The sequence below is a fragment of the Rhinoderma darwinii genome, chromosome 8 (genome assembly GCF_050947455.1).
Source record: "Rhinoderma darwinii isolate aRhiDar2 chromosome 8, aRhiDar2.hap1, whole genome shotgun sequence".
NCBI lineage: Eukaryota > Metazoa > Chordata > Amphibia > Anura > Rhinodermatidae > Rhinoderma > Rhinoderma darwinii.
The window spans coordinates 22,245,502-22,266,707 of NC_134694.1; the positions used below are offsets into that span (position 1 = coordinate 22,245,502).

The 21,206-nt window shown below is 42.8% G+C and overlaps 2 protein-coding genes across 2 annotated transcripts in view; one reads left to right on the forward strand and one right to left on the reverse strand.

Moving 5' to 3' along the window:
* Positions 1–2,314, reverse strand: part of RABEPK (Rab9 effector protein with kelch motifs) — a 35,571-nt gene extending 33,257 nt beyond the window's left edge. The window contains exon 1 of the mRNA XM_075835492.1: positions 2,056–2,314. The gene's annotated coding sequence lies outside the window, so the exon portion shown is untranslated. The remainder of the gene's footprint in view (positions 1–2,055) is intronic.
* A 26-nt stretch (positions 2,315–2,340) lies between these two features.
* On the forward strand, positions 2,341–18,563 carry PPP6C (protein phosphatase 6 catalytic subunit). Its single transcript, XM_075835493.1, has 7 exons — positions 2,341–2,515; positions 6,969–7,064; positions 10,706–10,771; positions 11,973–12,114; positions 13,812–13,891; positions 14,434–14,643; positions 16,449–18,563. Exons 1-7 carry the CDS (start codon positions 2,441–2,443, stop codon positions 16,695–16,697), a joined length of 918 nt encoding a protein of 305 aa, XP_075691608.1. The 5' UTR covers positions 2,341–2,440; the 3' UTR covers positions 16,698–18,563.
* Positions 18,564–21,206: the final 2,643 nt, after the last annotated feature.

Consider the following 21,206-nt stretch of genomic DNA (forward strand, 5'->3'; position numbering starts at 1 on the left):
GTCACTCAATCCCTCTAGGCCAATCAGCCGAGAGAAATGCTCATAACGGCACCTAAAGTCTCTTCAAAGTGAATGTCCACCCATTTTTATTTTTATTTTTAGATCTAAATAGGATAAAAATCTAGTGATGATAAATTTTTTAATATATCTTTATAGCGGTCGGTCCTCCGTTTTCCTGATACAGAGTTACACATCCCCTGCATACACATACATTTAGAAAATAACATGATGGTTACCAGCTTCCAACACTAGAGGGAGGTAACTGCATTCTGTTATACATTGAACAGTATGTAGTCAACTCCTCAGCTCCCCCTAGGGGCGGCTATGGGTAGTTAGCAATTTATTATTTGACCTGGGGAAAGTGTGAAGTAGGATTAAAATAAGAATTAGAGGTTAGAATAATGCATGGAGTGTTAAAGGGGATTTTAAAGTAGGAGCAGGGATAGAACTTACTTTCAGTAAGGTGACGACCCACCCTGTTATTTGTGATTTTGCGTGTTGTGTAAGGCCAGATCACGACACTGCACTCATCCTGCCGTGTAGCTGGTTGACTTGCCATGGTCCACCACCGAACCGGTAGTGGACCGTGGCAAGTTAACCAGATACACGGCGGGGTGAACTCGCACATGGGGGAGACTCTAGCTGACTGTGTGGCAGGTCCACACAATGTGTAGGGCCTGGGCAGTCCTAAAGGATGGATGGAGGTCCGACAGCTGCCTCGGGTCAGTTGTGGCTGGCAGCACGGATGGCCTGGTGCAAGGTTATGGGAGGGCAGGCCGGCCCCAGCTCATGGAGTGTTGTGAGGTGATTGGTCAGGCTCCCCCTGTACTGTATTTCATTTGATAGATTGCTAAATAAGGGTGCAGTCACAGGTCAACGATCGGCCGATGAACGAGTAAACGCTCGTTCATCGGTTGATCGTATCGTTTCTGCAGCAGAAAATATTATCATTGTCGGAGAACATCTCTCTGTGTAAACAGGGAGATGTGCTGCCGACATGATAGAAATGTATGGGGACGAGCGAACGTAGTAACGAGGGCTCGTCCCCATACATTACTGATGATAGCACCTTGTGAAAGGAGCTAACGAGCGCCGATCAACGAGCTGTTTCATTGATCGACGCTTGTTACTGCTAAAATGGGCCAGTGTGAAAAGACCCTTAGACTGATAGTCCGATTTGCGTCTGTAAAAAACAAATAATTTACTATCAGGGCTTATTCAGACGTGATATACGTCCGTGCAACGCGCATGATTTTCACGCGCCTCGCACGGACCTATGTTAGTCTATGGGGCCGTTCAGACAGTCAGTGATTTTTACGCAGCGTGTGTCCGCTGCGTAAAACTGACGTCATGTACTATATTTGTGCGTTTCTCGCGCATCACGTGTGTCGCACGTGATTCGCGCAACAGTAGTAAAAACTATGAATGAAAACAGAAAAGCACCACGTGCTTTTCTGTTTACAAACATAAAAACAGAGTGTCATAATGATGGCGGCTGCGCGAAAATCACGCAGCCACGCATCGTACGCGGCTGACACACGGAGCGGTTATGGACCTTTTGCGCGTGCAAAACGCCACATTTTTTGTGCGCGCAAAACGCACACGCTCGTGTAAATCCGGCCTCGTGAATGTCGGTGTGCAGTCCGTGTATGACGCGGGGATGTCATCAGTGTTTAACTTCTTTTTTTTCTCTTTCCTTAGCAATTGTCCGTGAAAAAACAGAAAAGCGGTGAATATGTCCTCTTTCTTTTTGTGGACCGCGAAAAATGGATGACACACGGAAACAACGCGGAGATATTTTGGATACTAGAATATGTAGTTTGCAGCCCGTGTGCATGAGGCCTAACATAGAGTAACGTACTGCTTCTGAATGGGAACACGGTCCAATACAGGGCACCATATGCGGTATAATGTACACTATGCATGCCCCCCAGAGCCCATTTTCATTACACAAACGTGTCAGCAATGTATTGTTAGACACACATCAATATCTCGCCTTTTTTATTTTAATTGCCTGTAGACGACCACTGCTCTCCATAAACCCAGCTCACCTACCTTCTACCTTTCAGTTCCCCCTGTACCGCACAGCAGGCGTCTCACTAGAGCTGTCGCGCAGCTAGGCCACCGCCACCATCACCATGGAAACAGCTTCTCTTCCTAGACAACCCCCAAATCTGCTTTGAAGGAACCCGCTACCGTTCTCCTCACTGTCACCTCATGTGTAACTATAACTTCCAGTAAGCTATTCTATCAACCAAGGAATAAACATTCTGAAATGTAACGCGAGAATTGTTTGTTCTTAAGGGATTTAATAAAGTTTGTTGAAAAAAAAAATCGCATTTCCGTCTTCATTACTCTCCAAGAAGTGAGGAAGGTGCTCCGGGCCGGAAGTGACGTTCTCCCGGTGCCTCCCGCCCTAACAGTTACAGCCTTACGCAAAATGGCGCCCCTGGACCTGGATAAGTACGTGGAAATCGCTAGGCAGTGCAAGTATTTACCCGAGAATGACCTGAAGGTGAGCAGTCACTGAGATAACGTTGTGTATAGTCGAGAAATGGCGGAGAGTTGTCCTATCGGAGCAAAGTTTATTCGGGATCTGTCCATGTTATCCCTGTGTCAGGGGGCATGTTCTGCCTGGCACATCACTTGCCAGGCACACCCACTGCCACCATATATATATATATATATATATATCGGTGTCTCCAATGACCATGATAGCCCTGTCACGATGATACATCCATGTCAGGATATTAAAATTGTAGATATTATAGCGTTTTGCTAAAAAAAATTATTGATTACATTGTTTATTAGCGCTATTCAATGTGGCACAGTTACTATTATTATTATTTGACAACCCCTTATAGCAATCTGCTGGCACACTGTAGCAGGCTAGTAGGATCTCTGCTGCAGAAAAACTGCACCATTTCCTGCGTTTTTTACTGCAGAAAGTGATGCAGATTTTGCTGCGTTTTTCTCAATGTTGGGAGATGGTGAAATCTCTGAAAAACGCAGCAACTCAGTCCACTTTCCAGTGGAGGAATTGACATGCTGAGATCCGAAAAATAAGCACCGCAGTTCAATTTCTGGTTGATAATCTTACGCAGCGCGTGGATGAGATTTGTTAAATCTCATCCACTTTGCTGCTACTGTATTCTGCTGCGTGTTTTCTGTCCGCAATCCCGGACAGAAAATACGCAGCAATTCCGCTACGTGTGGACAAAGCCCTAAGGGCTCGTCCACGCGCTCCGGAATTGCGGTGTTCTTTCCGGCCGGAAAATATGCAGCAGAATACAGTACCAGCAAAGTGGATGAAATTTAACAAATCTCATCCACGCGCTGCGTAAGATTTCCGACCAAAAATTGACCTGCGGTGCGTATTTTTAGGACTGCAGTATGTCCATTCCTGCTATGGAAAGTGTCCAGAGTTGCTGCGTTTTTCTGATGTCTCCATCTCCTAACGACATTGGGGAAAATGCAGCAATTTCCGCACCATCTTCTGCTGTAAGAACCGTAGGAAATTGTGCGTTTTTGCCGCAGCGGAAAGTCCTTGACTTTCAACGTAGTTACTGCAGAAAATTGCAATTCTGTTGTGTATGGACAAGCCCTAAAGAGGCTCTGTCACCACATTATAAGTGGCCTGTCTCCTACATAAGGAGATCAGCACTATAATGTAGGTGACCGCAGTGCTTTTTATTTTATTTTTAAAAAACGATCTATTTTTACCACTTTATTAGCGATTTTAGATTTATGCTAATGAGTTGCTTAATGCCCAAGTGGGCGTGTTTTTACTTTAGACCAAGTGGGCGTTGTGGAGAGAAGTGTATGACGCTGACCAAACAGTGACCAATCAGCATCATACACTTCTCTCCATTCATTTACTCAGCACATAGGGATCCTGCTAGATCCTTATGTGCCGTCTTAGGGCGGATTTACACAAACGTGATTTGCGTTCATGCAACCCGCGTGAATTTCACGCGGGTCGCACGGACCTATGCAAGTCTATGGTGCAGTGCAGACTGTCCGTGATTTTTGCGCAGCGTGAGTCCGCTGCGTAAAACTCACGACACGTTCTATATTTCAGCGTTTTTCGCGCATCACGCACCCATTGAAGTCAATGGGTGCGTGAAAATCACGCACACCACACGGAAGCACTTCCGTGGGACGCGCGTTGTTCACGCAACAGCAGTAAAAAAAATAATGTAAACTATGTGCTTTTCTGTTTATAAACGTCCAAACGTAGTGTCATTTATGATGGCGGCTGCGCGAAAAGCACACAGCCGCGCACCATATGAACATGACACACGGAGCTCTTAAGTGCCTTTTGCGCACGCAAAACGTAGCGTTTTTTGCGTGCTCAAAACGCACATGCTCGTGTAAATCCGGCCTTATACTAACACATTAACAATACTGAAGTGTTTAGACAGTGAATAGACATTCCACGGGATGTCTATTCACAATCCCTGCACATCGTTACTCTGTCTGTGGTAGTTACAGCAGAGGACGCGTAATCTCGCGAGATCTCGCTGTAAATGACAGGTTACAACGAGATCACGCTTCCTCTGCTGTAACTACCATAGAAACAGTAACGAAGTGCAGAGATTGTGAATAGACGTCCCGTGGAATGTCTATTCACTGTCTAAACACCTCAGTATTGTTAACGTGTTAGTATAAGACCGCACATAAGGATCTAAAAGGATCACTATGCGCTGCCTAAATGAATGGAGAGGAGTGCATGAGGCTGATTGGTCAGCGTCATACACTCCTCTGTACAACGCCCACTTGGCCATTAGTAAAAATACGCCCACTTGGGCATTAAGCAACTCATTAGCATAAATCTAAAATTGCTAATAAAGTGGTAAAAATAGATCGTTTTAAAAAAAATAAAAAGCATTACTGTCACCTACATTACAGCGCCCATCTCCTTATGTAGGAGATAGGGTACTTATAATGTGGTGTCAGAGCCTCTTTAAGGGTGCAGTCACACACAACAGATTTTGTTGCAGAAATTTTTTACAACTAAAAATTAGTTCCATTCATCTAAATGTGGTTGGTTCTGCAGAAGGTGCGTGGATATCTGCAAATTCAGTTTAGATGAATGGAACTGATTTTCTGAATCTAAATCTGCCGCATGTGACTCCATTCTAAGAACTGCTGGACAAATTGCATGTGTCCTGCAAGCAACATATATTATCCAGGCTCTTTTTATACTGGCGTCATCTTATCTAATATTTCAAGAGCCATGACAGATCCTGACGGGTAATGGGTCTGTCAGGTTTCCATGGCCAATAGTGACGGAACGGATCTTAACGTCAGCTTTCAAGTGTACTTCCACTTGTCTTAAAGGGCATGGAGAGTCGCTCCTGCATTCTAGGTGGCACAGTTTCGTGGCGACCGCACAATGCCTGGAGAGTATCGTGCATGGGTACTTTATTAATCAGAATTTGCCCATGCTTACGTTATGCTCTCCGGTCGTTGTGCAGTTTCCACGACACCTCTACCGCCCAGTGTGCAGGAACGTGTCTCCACGGCCGATGTCCGGGCGAGAGATCACATGTGGAGAGATCAAAGCTATGTCATGTGACCCATGATCATGAAAATGGCATGTACGTGCAACTCAATGTATACCTATGGATTGCAGCTGATGTTCTGCAGAATCCAGTTTTGTCATTCTGTATTCTTTCGCCTTCCACTTTTTTAGGAAATCTGTTAAAAATGTTGCATTATTGTAGTATTTGTTTCAAATCAAGGCAAGAAATAAAAGGTTATATTATATTTAATGATGAATGGTCAGATAACATAAGATTGTCGCAATGTTTCAGGGAAAAACCTCTGGTGCTTTACACATGGTGCAATTTGACAATAATAATGTCCTTGTACTATCCAATAGAATTATAATTGACCCTAAGCTGGGGGTGCAAGATGCATCGAAATATCAATACTATTTTTAATGCGGTGCACGCTAAAACAGTTCAATACCGTGAATTCATGTATTTCGATACTAAGCAGTGCGGCAGCACAGCTTAGTATTGCAACACATAAAATTTGTGTCTAGCATGATGTGATGCAGCCGGCGCTTTACTAATGAGTGGCAGATCAGGCCCTGAAGACAAAGAACATGATGTTGGCATTTCAAAGCGTCCGATGTTCTCTCTTCAGATGGACTACATGTGACTGCAGTATCAGACTACACAGGGTTTGTTTGTAGTCTGTAACCATGGAGACGCATAGGGCTGATTTAGAACTGCCTAACTATGCCAAAAAAGGTTGCAAATATGGCGTCCAAAAAATTTGTGTTTCAAATTTGCAACTTTTCTCGTTACTAATCAAATTTGGAAAAAGACTAGAAAAGTCGGCGTGGTCTCCAAGGAGACATAATTTAAAGTCCAATATATTGCAGTTAAAAATGTTATGGCGCAGATTTCTGGTGCAGGTGAAGATTTGCAACTACCTCCTTTACTTAGACTGGTGTGAAAAAAATTATAATTCTAGTTTTAGTAACTGGGTCAATGTCAATTACGGACAGACATTTTTGCTACCCTTCCCTCCTCTTTGTACATAATATAAAATAGGAACGCTCGGTAAATAAATGAATGGTCTTATGAGCGCTGCATTTACAGTTCTTCTTATCTTGAAACATTTGACAAGCTTATTGATTAATACAACCCTGACATCTAGTTGAGCTCCACTAATGCTGTGAAACAGTTACTTTTTTCAGATAACTATACAGTGCAGTTGTAAAATTACACTTGCCAGAGTGCAGTTCACAGGGAATGCTGGGTGATTTCTGCTCTGAAACCTACAGAACTGTGAATGCAGCTCTGGGGTATAATACCATCTTTAACTTTGGATAAGTACAAAAGTAATACAATGCATTTACTAAATCACTAAACTTTTGTATGTGAAATCTTTATGTATATATTTCTGTTCCGACATACCAAATTAAACTTTCTCTTTCTTTCTTCATGCAGCGTTTATGCGATTATGTTTGTGATCTGCTGCTGGAAGAGTCAAATGTTCAGCCCGTATCTACTCCAGTTACAGTCTGCGGAGATATACATGGACAGGTACATTTAATATACTGATGATACACGTATACAAGAAGGAAAGGAAGTGGTAACTCTAAAGTATATTACACTTTGTGGTGTCGGCTTCTCGAGTGCTATGACAAAGTCTCTACGATCTCAAAAGGATAACATGATGATAAAGCTGGATTTCACGTCACTGATATAAATGTGGATTTACTAAAAAACTATTTCCAAAGTATTTTCATACATCGTAGAATGTGTTATAGACAATTGGAGACCCCTCCTGACTATGAGAAACTGGATCACATGGGTCATTGGTCATGGAACAGAGAAAACCAAACAAATGAGTGGTATGAGGGATGATCTATAAGGCTGAGTTCACATGGGGCAGATACGCTGCGTAAAAGCACGCAGCGTATCCGCCTTGTGCGCCGCAGGGAATTACAGCGAAAAACTGCACCAAACTGGTGCAGTTTTTCGCCCGGATGTCCACTGCGGAAAACGGCAGCACCTAGCCGACCTGCTGGCAGGCCGGCCTACTGGGACGACGTTTCATCCCAGGAGACCGCTGCAGCCTGTCATTCCAGGAGGCTGACCCTCTGACGTCATCCATGCCAGCCTCTTGGGATGAAATTTCATCCCATGTGACTTCCGCTACAACCTGTGATTGGCTGCAGCGGTCACATGAGATGAAATGTCATCCCAGGAGGCCGGCCTGAAGGAAGATTTAATTTTTTTCTTCTGAGTTGCGTTTTTTGCAGCGGAATTGCTGTGAACCCACCGCAAAAAAACGCAACAACTGCTAGGCAGCGTTTATGCAAATACAATTGACATGCTGCTGAATAAAATTCCGCACTGCAGCTCAATTTCTGAGCGTTTTTCCGCTCCGTATTTAAGCAGCGTGTGGGTGAGATTTGTTTTCTCATCCACTTTGCTGCTACTGTTTTTGCTGCAGATTTTCCGCATCAAATTCCGTTGTGGAAAATCTGCAGTATTTACGCATCGTGAGAACTGACCCTGACCCTGAGGCCCCATGCACACGAACGTGCTTTAGCGGCCGCGAATCCCCAGAAAAATCCATGGGAGAATTGAGGCCCCATTCATTTCTATGGGCACATGCAACGGTCCGTGCATGGCCCAGGAGCCTGGACCGCAGAAAGAACGGACATGTCTTATTACGGCCGTGTTCTGCGGTCCATGCTCAGAAAATAATGAACGGCCAGCGATTTGTGGGTGACAGTCCGCAGTTGGCCCACCCGAAAATCACGGCCGTGCACATGGCTACGGTCGTGTGCGTGAGACCTTAGTGTCAATCTCTATTGTACAAATCACTTCCCCTGTTTAGTGGAAACTAGTGAGAGAACTTCTTCTATCACTGTAGCTCTGTCTCCTCCTACAATGTAACACAATGTCAGTAATGTTTTAAATGTAATTCGACATACTCTGTGCTTATTCTATACAGCCATGATTCTTAACTGTTGGGAGTTGTGAGATACCTTCTAGCACGATAACTATGTGTTTAAAGGGAATGTGTCGCTAGAATTTTTTTTTTTTTTTTAGATAAACAGTTAGTGTATAAATGATTACTCATTGTTCTAATTTTTTCACAAGTCAGGAAATATTATAAATTAGATTCTAATATATAACATTTCCATGTGCTGGTCACTAGAGGGAGCAATTCCCAAAATTGCAGCATTGGCATGTGGTAAAGCAACCTCATTGCTTTATGCTGCAAAATTCACAACACTCGCTCTAGTGTCCTCACACAATCCCCACTCCTTTATCCTGGCTAGTGCCAGGATAAAGGAGGGGGTTGAATGTTCAAACCTCCTACATTGTGTTCCGCCATTTTTTGAGCGAATGCACAGTGTAGGAGGATTAGATACAGTGGTAATCACACAGTATAACACGAACATACACACACATCACATACACAAACATAACTTACCTGCTCCTGCCGTCGTTGCCTCCGCTGCTAGTCCTTGCGTCTGAACATATGGCCGGAAGCCGCGACCGGAAGTAGTCGTCTTATTGTCCGGCCGCGGCTTCCGGTCCACATGAAAATGGCGCCGAAGACTTTCCTTTTGGTCTGTGTGGGAGCAGCGCATGCGCTGTTCCCACACAGACGGCGTACGCTATAGTGAATGGAACGGCTCCCGTTCGCATTCTCTCTTGGGATGTATGTGCCGTATTCCATCTCTGTATGTGTCGTTAATCGACACATACAGAGATGAAAAAAAAAATGGCAGCCCCCATAGAGAAGTAAAAGAAAGATTAAAGAAAAAAGTACAACACAAAAACACAAATAAATAAAATTTATTTTAATGACCTACTAAAAGCAATTCTTAAAAAAAAAAGCAGTTCCCAAAATTGCAGCATGGTCAATGTGGTAAAGCAGCTCATTGCTTTATGCTGCAAATTTGGGGTAGACACACTCTCCTCTAGTGTCCTCACAATCCCCCCTCCCTTCTTCTGGCTAGTGCCAGGAGAAGGAAGGGTTTGAATCTTCAAACCTTCTACACAGTTTGCCGCCATTTTCTGAGCGACTACACAGTGTAGGAGGATTAGATACAGGGCTAAGCAGACAGTATAACACGAACATAATACACACATCACATACACAAACCTAAATTATCTTGTCCTGCCGCCTCCGCTCCTCTTCCTTGCGTCTTCGCTTCCTTGAACATATGGCCGGAAGCCGCGGCCGGAAGTCCTCTTACTGTCCGGCAGCGGCTTCCGCTACTCATGAAAACGGCGCCGGATTTCGCTCTGCTAACGAGTTTCGTTTTGGTCTGTGTGGGAGCGGTGCATGCGCCGTACCCACACAGACGGCGTACGCTGCAGTGAATGGAACGGCTCTCGTTCGCATTCTCTATGGGGATGTATGTGCCGTATTCCATCTCTGTATGTGTCGTTAATCGACACATACAGAGATTAAAAAAAAATGGCAGCCCCCATAGAGAAGTAAAAGTAAGAAAAAAGTAGAACACAAATAAATAAAATTTATGTTCATATCATACTAAAAGCAATATGATAAAAAAAAAACAGAATGCATTTATGACATTTGTGACCCATAACAGGGACTATCAGAGACTTAAATGGATATGTCATGAGTGTTTATGATGTATTTGTCAACCGGCTACCATTATAGTCTGTGGGCTCTAGACTATAATGGTATTAGTTTAACGTAAACCTCATCAAAAGCTATGTTAAAATACGCAGTATATTATATTTTTTTTTTACTGGGTTTAGTTGTATTGTATAGCGTAGTCTGCTACTTTGTTTCATATTTACAAAAAAGTCGCCTACAGGCTACATTGGTATCGGTTTAGTGGGTACGTCGTGAAATTCTATTGAAAGCCCATGACGTATACATTAAACGTATGTGATGTATGCCATACAGTGGCATACGTCACCCATAGACTCCTATGTTTAACAAAAAAACCGGATACCACACAGTAGACAGGTTTTTAAAGGGTTCCCTCGGGATGGGAAGTGTGTTCTACTATACCAGCCCGACGGGGGACAACAGGATAATCTTTTGGCCTCTGTCGGTCTAATGGGGCCCTATGTACACATTTAGGCTAAACGTAGTGAATGAACCTGGATTGTTGTTTTGTTTTATAGTGGATTGTTTGTTTTGAGAATGCAATTAGTTGATAATATTTTATGCTTTCCAGTTTTATGATCTGTGTGAACTCTTCCGAACTGGAGGACAAGTCCCTGACACAAATTACATATTCATGGTAAGTCGTCAGGTCCGCTACAAAGGGCTAACAGTGGGCCAATGCAACAAACCTATCACTCGTGACCTGCGGGCAGCATGATGTAGAGCAGGAGGAGCTGAGCAGGTTGATCGTTTTGTGGGAAAAGATTCATAACTCGTATATCTTGTTTGAGCTTTTAAAAGCTGAATGTGCTGTGGCTATTTTTTTGCCTGCTTAAGGCTATGTTCACACGGGGTTTTTTGACGCGGAAACCGCTTCGCAAAACTCGGCAGAAACGGCCCGAGAACGCCTCCCATTGATTTCAATGGGAGGCGTCGGCGTCTTTTTCCCGCGAGCAGTAAAACTGCCTCGCGGGAAAAAGAAGCGACATGCCCTATCTTCGGGCGCTTCCGCCTCCGACCTCCCATTGACTTCAATGGGAGGCAGGAGAAAGCGTATATCTCGCTGTTTTATGCCCGCGGCGCTCAATGGCCGCGGGCGAAAAACGGCGCGATAATTGCTGTTCACACGGAGTATTTTGGGGGAGGAATATCTGCCTCAAAATTCCGTTTGGAACTTTGAGGCAGATATTCCTCCCCCAAAATACTCCGTGTGAACATAGCCTTAGGCTGGTTTACACTGCTTTCAGGGTTTTTGTTTTTTGGGGGGCGGTCAGTAGCGTTCTTATTGAAACGCAGCATGCTCTTTGTATGGCGTTTTTCTCCATAGGCTCCTCAATGTAATTTAGGAAAACGTCAGGAAAAACTCCTGTACAAGAACAAACCCACCACCAGAAGCGTAAAAAAAATGTTTTTTTAAAAAACAATATAGATATAACAGAGTTAAGGCAGGATCACACATGTCATTTTTTTTTTATGCCAAGGTCACAAGTGGATCATAGAGAAAGGAAAAGACGGACACTTCTCCTCTTTTTGGTATCCACTCCTGTGTTTGGCTAAGAGACTGCATCAAAAACTGCATATGTGAAACCAACCTAAGGCCGAGATCACACACTCCGTTTTGATGCAATTTTTGTGCCAGTTTTTGGCTCAGTTTTTTGAGCCAAAGCTAGAATTGGATCCTAAAGTAATGAAAGGTATAAAGAAAAGATTGATACATCTCCCTTCTTTTGTGTCCACTTCTGTGTTTGGCTCAGCCGAAAACTGACACATAAACGGTGTGTGTGTAACTGGCCTAATAGTGACGTGCAGCAAACTAAATACTCTGGTACATTTTACAGGGAGACTTTGTAGACAGAGGGTATTACAGCCTGGAAACATTCACCTACCTTCTTGCTCTGAAAGCCAAGTGGCCCGACCGCATTACGCTGCTGAGGGGAAATCACGAGAGTAGACAAATCACACAAGTATATGGATTCTATGGTAAGTTGTCTTGTTTTTTATTTGTACACCGTAGATCTAATCCTGTATATATTAACCCACAATCAACGTCCCCATCATAAATTAATACGGACAATGAGGACTAACCTAAAAGTAATAACCTTTGACCCAGAAATGATTTAAAAAGGCTGTAAAAAACCTTTTTATTGAATGTATGTAACTGACGGCTCAGCTGAGAGCGGCTCCTGTGTGTCTAAGGGTATGTTCACACACACTAATTACGGACGTAATTCGGGCGTTTTTGCCCCGAATTACGTCCGAAAAATGCGCCTCGATAGCGTTGACAAACATCTGCCCATTGAAAGCAATGGGCTGACGTTTCTGTTCACACGAGGCGTATATTTACGCGCTGCTGTCAAAAGACGGCGCGTAAATAGACGCCCGTGTCAAAGAAGTGAGCTGTCACTTCTTGGGGAGTAATTGGAGCTGTTATTCATTGACTCCAATGAAAAGCAGCGCCAATTACGTCCGTAATGGACGCAGCGTTCAAGTGCCTGCACATGGCGTTACGGCTGAAATTACGGGGATGTTTTCTCCTGAAAACATCCCCGTAATTTCAGCCGTTACGGACGCTGTCGTGTGAACGTACCCTAACACACAAGATAACCCGAGCTTGTCGACACACAACGGAACTTAGATGTGATCTCTATTAGGGCTCGTCCACACGTAGCGGAATTGCCACGTTTCTTCCAGCCGGAAAAAACACAGCAGAATACAGTAGCAGCATAGTGGATGAGATTTAACAAACCTTCAGAAATTGACCTGCGGTGCGTATTTTTCGGACTGCAGCATGTCCATTCCTGCTGCGGAAAGTGTCCAGAGTTACTGCGTTTTTCTGCAGATCGACGGAATGCTGCAGAAAAACGCAGTATTTCTGGCCACTTTCCGCAGCAGGAATTGACTTGCTGCAGTCCGAAAAATGCGCACCGCAGGTCAATTTCTGCTTGAAATTTTTACGCAGCGCATGGATGAGGTTTGTTAAATCTCATCCACTATGCTGCTACTGTATTCTGCTGCGTTTTTTTCCGGCCAGAAGAAACGCGGCAATTCCGCTATGTGTGGACGAGCCCTTATAGAGATCACATCCAAGTTCATGAAGATGTGATCGTTATTAGGGTTATCCTGTGTGTTAGAGGTGCACAGGAGCCGCTGTCAGAGCAAAGCTGTCAGTTCAGCTGACAATAAATAACATCTCTACTAAAGTGATCAGTATGTATTACACCTAGCAAGCAATATTACACTCACAGCCTTTTTTTTTTTAATATATATATATTTTTTTATAAAGTAGAAGTGCCCTATTTATGTACTGTATTACGTTACTGCAGTATCTAACCTGTAATATACAAATGGTCCATTTGATCCTTCGTAGTTTCAGCGCCAGTAAAGGTGCTTGTTTATCAGGATCATTCTCCATAGAACAGAGGGAAGAGTGACGCATTAGTGTCATAGTTGGTGTTTGTTGTATCCGTCTTGGTTTGTGGTTGTACGTGCTGATAACCTGCGGTGGTGAGCAGCGTTTTTTTCTCTTTGGCTGTTGTGAATTTACTATTGTCTGCATGCTGGACGAGCTATTACTTACAAAAAAACTAAGTTCTGACTAAACACCCAAAGAGCCGCAGTTTGACAACCACTGGGCCATTTTATGTGTACTTCTAAGTGATCATGTTTCTTTCTTTTAGACGAGTGCCAAACGAAATATGGAAATGCCAACGCATGGCGGTACTGTACCAAGGTGTTTGATATGCTGACGGTAGCAGCTGTAAGTATCCATGTTGACAATTTTCACCACTTTTTTTATTTTGTAAAATATGTTTAAAGGGGTTTTCCTTTAAAAATCGTATGTTGCGTCTATAGTGATGTAACAACACGATATAATGTCATCCATTTAGTTATATTTTTTTATCCAGGTTTTTTTTGTTAAAATGTGAGTCTGACAACCCCTTTAAAACTGGAGGAATGGAAATTTTGTCAGGGCAGCCACAAGGCTTTTTATTATTTTAGAGCTTTTATCAGATGTAGAACATTTTGATATTTATTCTGGTTATGGTAGTTTTTATAATGTTTTAAAATAAAAGGCAAAAGTCCTTCAATCCGGCATCATGTGATCAGGAAATGCTGAAAATGTGGCGTGCAATAACTATAGTCCCCTGCCGGATGCCTGGCAGTTGGTGGGTCCATAGTGGTCCCTGAGAATCAGAAAGGTTGGTTCAAACACTGGCATGGATGTGCATAGGAAGGCCTCGTGCGAGTGGAAGATGTATGGTTGAGATATGGTAATGTGGTGTTTTTATCTGTCCGTAGTTGATAGATGAGCAAATTCTTTGTGTACATGGTGGATTGTCCCCAGACATAAAGACGTTGGATCAGATCCGGACCATTGAACGTAATCAAGAAATTCCTCACAAAGGAGCATTCTGTGACTTGGTGTGGTCAGACCCAGAGGATGTGGACACTTGGGCTATCAGCCCCAGGGGGGCAGGTTGGCTCTTTGGAGCAAAGGTCACCAATGAGGTAAATGTTAGTGCAATTTGTCATTTTGTGTGAGATTCACAGATAAACTTATGTCTGAGGACAGCAGTCCGAGGGGACACCTTCACGACGCTATAGATTTCCAAGAGATAAATTGCCCCAGCGTGGCTGCAGCAGCGTGAAGGTATTATCCAGGTTGTTTTAATTTTTTTAATTTTTATTTATTTTTTGCAAATGTTCTAAAGTAAATAAACGATCAGTACTAACTTATGCTTTGCCCTGGAGATCCAGTACTGATGCTCCAGTGGAACTCCCAGTGTTTACCTGCAGCGGTCACATGCTGCCCACATGCAAACAATCAGAGGCCTCAGCGGTGACGTGTCATATTCCTGGCATGGCATCCATTGCGGAGCATTAATGCCAGTTTTGCAAGGCATGACCGCTGAGACATCTGATTGTTTGCCCGCATGTAAACAAACACTGGGAGGCCCACTGGAGCATCCGAACTGGATCGCTGGCGTAAAGAGAAGTGAAGTACTGATTTATTATTTTATTTTTTTAAGGACTTTTACAGCAGTTTGTAAAAATATGTAACCACTCGAATAACCCCTTTAAACTTTCCCTACATGTTGCATGTATGTTTATGGGAAAGTCTAGGGAGATAGTTGTTGGTCAGATTTTCAGCTGACACTATCTATGGCCAGCAGAAGTGATTAAACTTTTATTTTTGTCGCCCCCCCCCCCCACCCCCCGAAGTTTCCTTGATGCTTATGATCTATGAGAAATCTTCAAAGTCCTGCGCCTTATCCGTGCATGCATATAAGGGGGATTCTCCCTGTATTGCTTTTAATTCTAAGGAAACACAAACTATTTTACATCACGGGGTGCCTCCCAAGAACCAACCATTTCTTTGTGCCTTATTAGGGACCCCCCCCTCTTCGAGCCAGAATGCAGAGCTGCTATAGCTAGCTTGGCCTGTCCATAAATTAAAATGTTTGTCATTCATTAGAATAGCCAGCGTGTAATACTACATTTCTCCACCAGAGCTGGGATGTTTGGCCAGTCCCTTAGTGATAATCGCTAATTGGCAATGGTGAGACAACCCGGACCTGCGGTGCTAAATATGATCGCCTGGCCGGCTTCTATTTAAGAAGGGTTCGTCTTTGTGAGACTCCACCTTTTGAAATGTAATAGTGGTGTCCTTAAATATTTATCAAGCCAACAAATATGTCTGTGCTTTGAAATCCAAATACTACAGACGGTTTGCAGACTGTATTTTAAGGTTTTCAAAATGTGTATAGTTTAGTTCTTACAAATACTTCTATATTTACATGACCTATTTACAGGCTTCCATATTTCTAGCTTATACTTTGTTAGGCTGGTTTCACGCTATTGTAATATGACAGCGACATCTGGGCCCCCTGAATTGAATGCGGTTTAGTTTTCTGGATGCTAAAATGTATGTAGATACCCATGCAGACAATATACTAAAAGGTGTTGCTGTTCACTTGCTAAGCTGTGCTCACACCTGCGTCGCTGCTGTTCATTGTTCTGCTCCATTAGAGGAGTAGAACAAGGGAAAACCAGTAGTCGGACCCCACAGGCGGCTGACAGAACCCATTGACTCTTTTGGGTTCTGACGGCTTTCTGTCGGTGTTTGTGGTTATACCGGACTCAATAGCGCAGAATGCTGCGCAATTGTCTCTGGTAATCTATGTTGGATCTGTGATCGAGGCCCCCAACGCAGATGTGACCAGAGCCTAATTTTAATGGTTTTCTAATGGAGGAATTTCTATAAGGCACATATATTTTCTTTCGGTAAGTTTGTTTTTTGTTTTGCCTTTCAGTTTGTGCACATAAATAACCTGAAACTGATCTGTCGAGCGCATCAGCTAGTACATGAGGGCTACAAGTTTATGTTTGACGAAAAGCTTGTAACGGTCTGGTCTGCCCCAAACTACTGCTACCGTTGTGGCAACATTGCGTCCATTATGGTTTTCAAGGATGTGAACACTCGGGAGCCAAAACTATTTCGTGCTGTCCCAGATTCAGAACGGGTTATTCCACCCAGAACCACCACACCGTACTTCCTCTGAAGTCTCCATCTATTGTGTACTGTGCTGGATTATATATTTTTTGTTTTATTTTAAGCACTTTGCTGCTGAAATGCTGCATCTTGCCTTTCTTTTAAATTATCAAACATGTAATGTTTATATTTCTATATTATTTTTTTTGCGTTCACTGAGAGGCTTATAAAAGTGTACTGGTGTCAGTAAAGTTGTTCTTGTTTCTCCACTTCCTCTCTTAATTTCTCCTGAGGTTCGGACCTGAGTTTAACAAGAAAAAATGTCAATACAAAATCATTGATACTGCAGCTTCTAACCATTCAGAATTCTCAAATACTTAATATGTTGTGCCAAATGGTTCGCCAAGAATGGCCATTTACAAAATGAACATTTATCATAGTCCCTGGCACTGAAGATCAGTGGAGTTTCCTAATATTTTGCTGCTGATATTCTTTGATCAACCTTATGAAGGCTTACTCGTGTAACTGAGTGGAAGTAAACAGTGCTGTTGCCCATGGCAACCGACCGGTTTCTTTAGGCTGGGGAGTCAAAACCGATCTTACTAGATCCTATAATAAACCTGAGTTCACACGCTGCAGATTTTACACACGGATTTTACCCTTTGCAATGCAAAGCGTCCGATCCATAACTAATCTGCAACATATGAACTTTCCATTTGTACAATTTTTCCCCAAAATTATATCGACAGATTCCTAATGTCCCAATAGTGACTGTTAAATTGCATATGGAAAAATTCCCATACCTGAAATAAACTTTAAATATTAAGTTATTTATTTACGGCTCTTAAGAGTTTAAATATTGACTTTTTTTTTTTACCTTTCCATATATAGTTTGTGTGGCGTTACACTTTTAGGTTTGTTCAGATGGCGTCCTCTTGGTACTACAAGGTAAAATTGTGAGGTTCCATCCTATTTTGGTGCAATAAAATCAGCTCATGAAAAATCCGAAATTATCTCCGGCTTGACGCAGAGGAATAGATTTAAAACTCCTTGAATGTCCTATTGTAGTGCACGCCTAATAATGTTTCCATCAGTATAACTAGGGTATATGCCTGGAAATCATAAACACACAACCTGTGGAAGTAAAACTTTTGTTTTGAGTGGTGCAGCAATATAGATTTTTTTTTTTTTTTTAATTCTCCAGCTTAAAAATTGCAGAAAGTCAGAACTTGCAGGTAATTATTAAAACTATGGCGTTAACTTTTCTTTATATTAAATTACAAGTTATGCGTCAGTTTTAGTACCTTTTTTAAGTTTAGAATGACCCACTTCTACTGTAGTCTGTATAGATTGCATATTGGTACACAGCCCTGTACAGATCCTATTCAAAACGAGCAGACCTGACCAATCAATCCTATAGACATGTATAAAACCTTTTTCTGGTCTGCAAATATTTAAAGGGGTTCTAAGAGAATAGAGAACAAAAAAAAAAGACAGAGGTCCTCTTCCCCCTTACTCCCCCACTTGAATCAGAGCCACTCTTGTCCATGGGGAGTGTCTGAATTTGAATGGGTTTAAACTGCAGTACCAGACACAAACCATTGAAAAGGGTGGCGCTGTTTTAGTGGGGGAAAAAAATGAAACAACCCTTTATTCTAATCTCCGACAACAGCTTTGATGCAATATATACAAGTAATGTGGATCACTTTAGTTATTGCCCCTATTTGTATCTCAGAGCTGGAATGTGAATCTTACTCCCCCTCCCCGCACCTGTGGTCTACACGTTATTTTGTCCTATAGTAAAACTACGTTTCAGCAGCAAAGTTATTACAGGTCTGATTGTAAATGTGTTGTGTGTGCAAAAAATGTCATTCCCCCTTATCAAATGTTTTAAAGAAAATATATAAATGGTAAAATAAAACATTGTCAAGGGCTGCATTTTTTTTTTTTTTTAAAGAATTTAATGAAATTGCAGCTTTTGGATTTGTACATATAAATTGTACTGATCTTGGTTATTTTCCCTTCCAGATATCTTGTATTTTAATAAAGTAATCATAAAAGACACAGAGGTTAAATATTGGAAATAAAGTATGTTGATCTGTAGACTTGTTTAATTGTTCTAAGTGGAGCACCAGTCTGTGTTCTCGCGGGAGAGAACGCAGTGCAAGCCGCCCTGACACTGTCTGTAGCTGATTGGACAGTGTCAGAGCGAAGCTGACACTCAATTCACATTGGTCTGGTCTTATTGGCCCTGAAAATGTATAGTCGGCCGGTGCAGCGAGCGGCGATCAATGAGCCATCGTTGATCGGCGCTCGTTTGCTCCTGTGACATGGAGCTATAATTGGGGTCCAGTGGTCGTTACTCCGATCGCTCGTCCCCATACTTTATCATGTTGGCAGCGTGTTTCCCTGCCTACACAGGGAGATGTGCTGCCGACAACGATATTGAAATTTTTTAAACTATACGACCAGCAGATGATCGAGCGTTCCTTTAAAGAGTTGGCCCTCCGTTCTTTGTTTACATTACAGCAGGGATTTATGTGTGGTACTGGCACGTGACCACTACAGCCAATAACTTGCACCACCGCTAATACATTGAGAATTTTTAAAATAAAATGGCGGAAGCATGGTTTGTATCTGGGCAGGATAGAAATGGGTTAAAGGGTTTGTCCATGACCGGAAAACTGATGACATCCACAGGGGTAGGTCATCAGTATATGATCGGTGGGAATTAGACACCGGGACCCTGCACCATCAGCTGCCACCGGACGTCCATGCCAGAAGCAGATGGCTCTGGTCATGGAATAGCGGTAAAATCTTCAGAACGGCCGCTATGCAGTAGTCGGAGCGATCTACTTCCAGTTCCAACTACTGCATTCCCTTCAAAACATCCGGCAGCTCATCAGTGCGGGGTCTGGGGGTCGGACCCCCACCGATCATATACTGATGGCCTATCTTGTGGATAGGTCATCAGTTGTCAGGTCGTGGACAACCCCTGTAATACTAGTATAGACGTATAATGCTGAGTCTACGATGACCTTGTGACAGAATAGTTCAGTATACTTATATTCCTTCTCGCCCACACACCTGCAAATTGGAATAAGGGCCAAATCTTCTATTTGTCAGCCTTGAGTCTAAAGTTTTGATAATACTCACCACGTGATCAGTGTCGCAGAACTTTGAACAACTTAGGCTATATTCACAAAGTTTCTGGCCTACGTTAAACGTATAAGCCAGAAAAAACAGCTGCCGTGTATACATACGTTCTGTATGTGTCGCAGCCTATGTTTAAACAGTGGTATCTCACCGTGGACGAGTAAATTGTGAACTGGGGGTCATGACTTATTCGTTAAACGGATGCCATTATAGTCTATGGGTGAGGGATGGGGATATTGGGTATTCGTTCTGTGGATCCATCACTCATAGGCTATAATGGTATCAGTTTAACGGATATGTCATAAAAGGCTATTGGCAAGCCAATGATGTTTTTGTTAAACAGATGCCTGTGACATATGTTACCCACAGCCACGCAGGTTAAAAAAAATAAAATAAATCGCAGTATGTATTTATTTGCGGGATGGCATAGGGTAGTCTGCTAGACTATTCCATCCTTCAGGTACACGCTGAACGGATGTCACAAACCTTGTGAGCACGTTGTGCTCATGTGTACTTGCTTTGTTGTTACCGACCACATAAAAGCCTCTACTTTGTTGAAGCATTTAGTTAAACCTGACTCTACCAGGTGGGATTCTACAACATACGGCACGTCCTCACTGCTGAAATGTAAACAAAGGCTGGCGGGGGATCACCCGAGCTCTAGAGCTGGAGCAGCGGTAACCGGTAATGTTATGTTTTTATTTCATTAAACTTTCTGCATTGTTGTTTTTTTTTTCTTAACACATGTGGAACACCCCTTATACTTACGTCAGTATATAACTATGGTTTAACCTCTCGTAATGTACCTTCTACCTTTCTGAGAGAAATGAAGGCTCTGGTGCTATCATTCTGAATTAGGCCACTTTCACATAGATCGAATTCTCAGCATTTTTAAACACGTGTTGCATTAAAAAAAAACAAAAAAAAAACTTAAAACTGCACCAAGCAAAGTACTGTGTATGTAGGCTTACTCATATTTTAATATAGACTTTAAAGTGGCATCTGACTGCCGCTGGTTTTGGCTTAGAAGACTGCTGCTAAAAAAAAAAGGCACCAAAACGCAAGTGATCGCTGTGTGTGAATCCAGCCTTGGGGTTGTCCCGCGAAAATTATTTGTCAACTTTCCATAGGTTGAGTGATGCACATGATCGCTCTAGTCCGACCACTCTGACCGCCAGTGCTTACGAGAATCAAGGTCCTGTGGTGGACAAACGTGTGTATTACTGTTTCTATTCATTGTCTATTGGACTGATGGAAATAGAGTATCTCCGACAGTCCCATAGAGAATGAATGGAGCGAGTTCACAGCGCCATTCAAACGGGAGAGGACAAAAGACTTTCGTGATCGTTGGGAGCCGTGGCCCGTGCAGCAGGCTGCTCATAACTGCAGTTGTCCTGCTCCTAGAGACAAATTCTGTTATAAC